The sequence below is a fragment of the Vigna angularis genome, chromosome 2 (assembly GCF_016808095.1).
Source record: "Vigna angularis cultivar LongXiaoDou No.4 chromosome 2, ASM1680809v1, whole genome shotgun sequence".
Taxonomy (NCBI): Eukaryota; Viridiplantae; Streptophyta; class Magnoliopsida; order Fabales; family Fabaceae; genus Vigna; species Vigna angularis.
The window spans coordinates 26,460,657-26,463,681 of record NC_068971.1 but is presented as its reverse complement, the minus strand read 5'-3'; the positions used below and the strand labels follow the sequence as shown (position 1 = coordinate 26,463,681).

The window sequence follows — 3,025 nt, the reverse complement described above, 5'->3', positions numbered from 1 at the left end:
ATAATATGTTTAGATATTATTGCAAAATAAATTAAGAACAAAAGATAATCTAAATATATTACAAAAATGAATTAAAATAATCCTGGAAATCAATACAATAAATGTTTTTTTAAAGGACTTAAATCAAACTTACAATTCGTTAGAAAATAATTATTTTATATTAAAACAAAAGATATATCATAGAGACCAAAACCTTATTTAGACCAAAATATAAAGCAAAATTAACCTTAGTACGTATATACCTTATAGTTGTTAGAATAGATAAAAAAACAAAATTTTGTAAGAATCATACAAGTTAAAATTTTCTTCTTTAACTTATAAATAAATCATCTAAACATAACCTAAATTCAAACGCCAAGAAAAAGAAAAAAAAAAGAGAATGCAGAATCAGAACATTGAACAAACAATAAACAAAAAAAAAAACATTTCATTTTGGCTATTATTTTGTCCAGAAACTCAGTTGAAGTGGCCATTTGGCTAGAACAAGAACAATTCTTAAGCATCAGAAACATATCTACAACTTAATTACACAATAATACCACCATCAACCACTACCTAAGCGTATGAAGAGACCCTTTGGTTGTTTCCACACGCTCATCCAAAATCGAAATAAAACAACATTTCCAACACTTGAAACCACAAACTTGAACTCTTGAATAATCAAAGAGACCACCATCACTTTCCTTCCACCAGAACCAGTTGGTCTGCACCTTCAGCTTTTTCTTCTTCAGGCACCAACCAATTAGCTCCGTAGTCATGTTCTTCTTCATGCATCTTCATGCTGCAATTCGACGATGAGTCAAACACTGATGTGGGGACTGAACCCCAGAGGAAACGATGATTTGGGTGGCAGAAGAAGTAGGGTTGTTGGAAGAGGGTGAAGCTGCAGAGAATGAAGGTGGTGCTTGAATTGGAAACCTTCCCGAATCACCAGGAAGTCTCATGTATGAGTAAGAAGGGGACTCACAAATCCATGATCCTAAAGGACCCTCTTTGCCAGTACCCTTGTATTGCATTATGGCCTTGTAAACGAAAGGAATCAGACCCTCCATTTTGTATGTGTGCTGATGAGTTTCAGAGAAAGAAAAGGGTTTTTGGGTTTTTGTTTGGCCTTTTGGGGTGTCTCAAATGTGATGAATGTGACGAGTGGAAGGCATGATCAATTCCTAGGGTATATAAAAGGGTTGGAGAAAAATGATGACGTTGAGAAAGTTGTTTTGGATCAGAGTCCAATTCTTCACGCAAAGCCAGGAAATTTTCAACACAAACTCTCACGTATGACCTTGAAAGCTACGTGTGAACCAACACCTGCATTTAGCACACAAGTTTTTCTATTATTACTGTTATCTAGCTGGTTTTGTAGCTTTCTGTTTGATGGGTTTGAGCTTTTGGAACAAGATTGGATGGTTTGAGTTTGAAGTTTGGTTTTTATTTTATTAATTCCCTCCCAAACTATTGACGGAGCACTGGTTTCTTCATTGTTTGGTTTTCTCTTTTATATTAATATTATCTATACTCCATTCGTTGTTTGGATGTTGTTTTTAAAGTAAGGTGCTTCGTAAATTAACAATTTGTTCATTCAACGGCGGCCACTTGTACCTGTGTCTGATGTTTGAGCATGACATAGGATCTTTACTATTTATCATGTTTTGCATATGAAAATTGATTAACGCGTCACTTCATGTTTAGGTACGTGACAAGATTAGAATGTAGGTGCACGAAAAATAAGATGAAATAATCAGGTATAATATAGTAAATGAATATTATATGCAAAATGAAGTAACAGGTGAATGCATATTTCAATCTATTATACATGCATATATGCTGCCCTTACCTAACTTTTTTCAATTTATTTCTTCTTCTTTGTTTTGATAGAGATGTTCATTCGTATGCTTTGGATAACAAGAAAAAAGCATAGAGAGAAAAACAAAACCCGTGGTAATTAAAATATTCACGTTTGGTTTGGTGAATTCGTGATTTACATTCAAATTACTGAAAATATTTTTGAGTAATTGCAATTTTTAATACTCAAGACTATAACACAAGTAATCACTTACGAAATGAAATTAAACATTTTCTTTGTTCATATATTTAATGATCATAAGGTATACTTTTTTACATGCTCAAAGAAGATTAATTTCTAATAGATTAAGCTATACAAAAAGTTCCGTTTGGTTATGGGCTTTATAGTGTAAATAAAGTCCACTGGGGTTAGCATCTCAATTTATAATAAGTAGTATCTTATAGTTTCAGGCATGAATAAAGTCAACACTAAATAACTGGATTCGTCCCATGCGCAATGTTTTCTAGAAAATCTTATAATGCCAAAGTATATTTTACTTGTCTCGTCCCATGCGCACGAGACCAGTCAAAAACAATTCACTCTCTAAGGTTGATTAGGCGCAGGTTTAAGGTCTATCAGCCAATGGACTAAATTACACAATGACATCATCCTACGTTACAGCAGCCATGGAGGCTACACGAGAAAATCAGAAACAAAATGAAGCAAAGATAAAGAGAATATTACTTTCGTTTTTCAAGAGCTTAAGTTAAATAATCTTATTGCATCAATTTCAAGTTTACACTACATTTCACTTCTTTTGTTAAAGATTTTACATTAGTTAGAGATTTAATAATATATAAATGCAATAAGACTTTTTCTTTAAGACTTTTTCTTTTAATTACCATGAGTTATAGCAATGCATCTATCCGTAAATTTAAATTGATCGACGAATTCTTTTAACAAATTTCATAATCGATAAATTTAAATTGATTGACAAATTCTTTCAACAAATTCCATAATTTAATTTTGAAAGAAATCTATTGATAAAATTTATCAGAAAAAAAGTCATTAAATAATAATTAATTATTAACAAATATTTTTATCGATAACTTATCATTATAATTATAGATAGTAAAAAATGTTGACATTGTCCATTGGTAAATTACATCCCATATTTTATCAAGAGACATTACCGATTTTTAAAATCTGTTGGTAATTATTAACATATATTTACCGACGAAC

The 3,025-nt window shown here is 31.4% G+C and overlaps 1 protein-coding gene across 1 annotated transcript; it reads right to left on the bottom strand.

Moving 5' to 3' along the window:
- Nucleotides 1-407: 407 nt before the first annotated feature.
- Nucleotides 408-1,164, bottom strand: LOC108328511 (uncharacterized). The gene has a single exon (XM_017562388.2). The coding sequence runs from the start codon at nt 1,050-1,052 to the stop codon at nt 777-779; it is 276 nt and encodes a 91-aa protein (XP_017417877.1). The 5' UTR covers nt 1,053-1,164; the 3' UTR covers nt 408-776.
- Nucleotides 1,165-3,025: the final 1,861 nt, after the last annotated feature.

Coding starts and splice junctions, on each gene's coding strand:
- LOC108328511 (XM_017562388.2), bottom strand. CDS start 1,052: ATGGAGGGTCTGATTCCTTTCGTTTACAAGGCCATAATGCAATACAAG.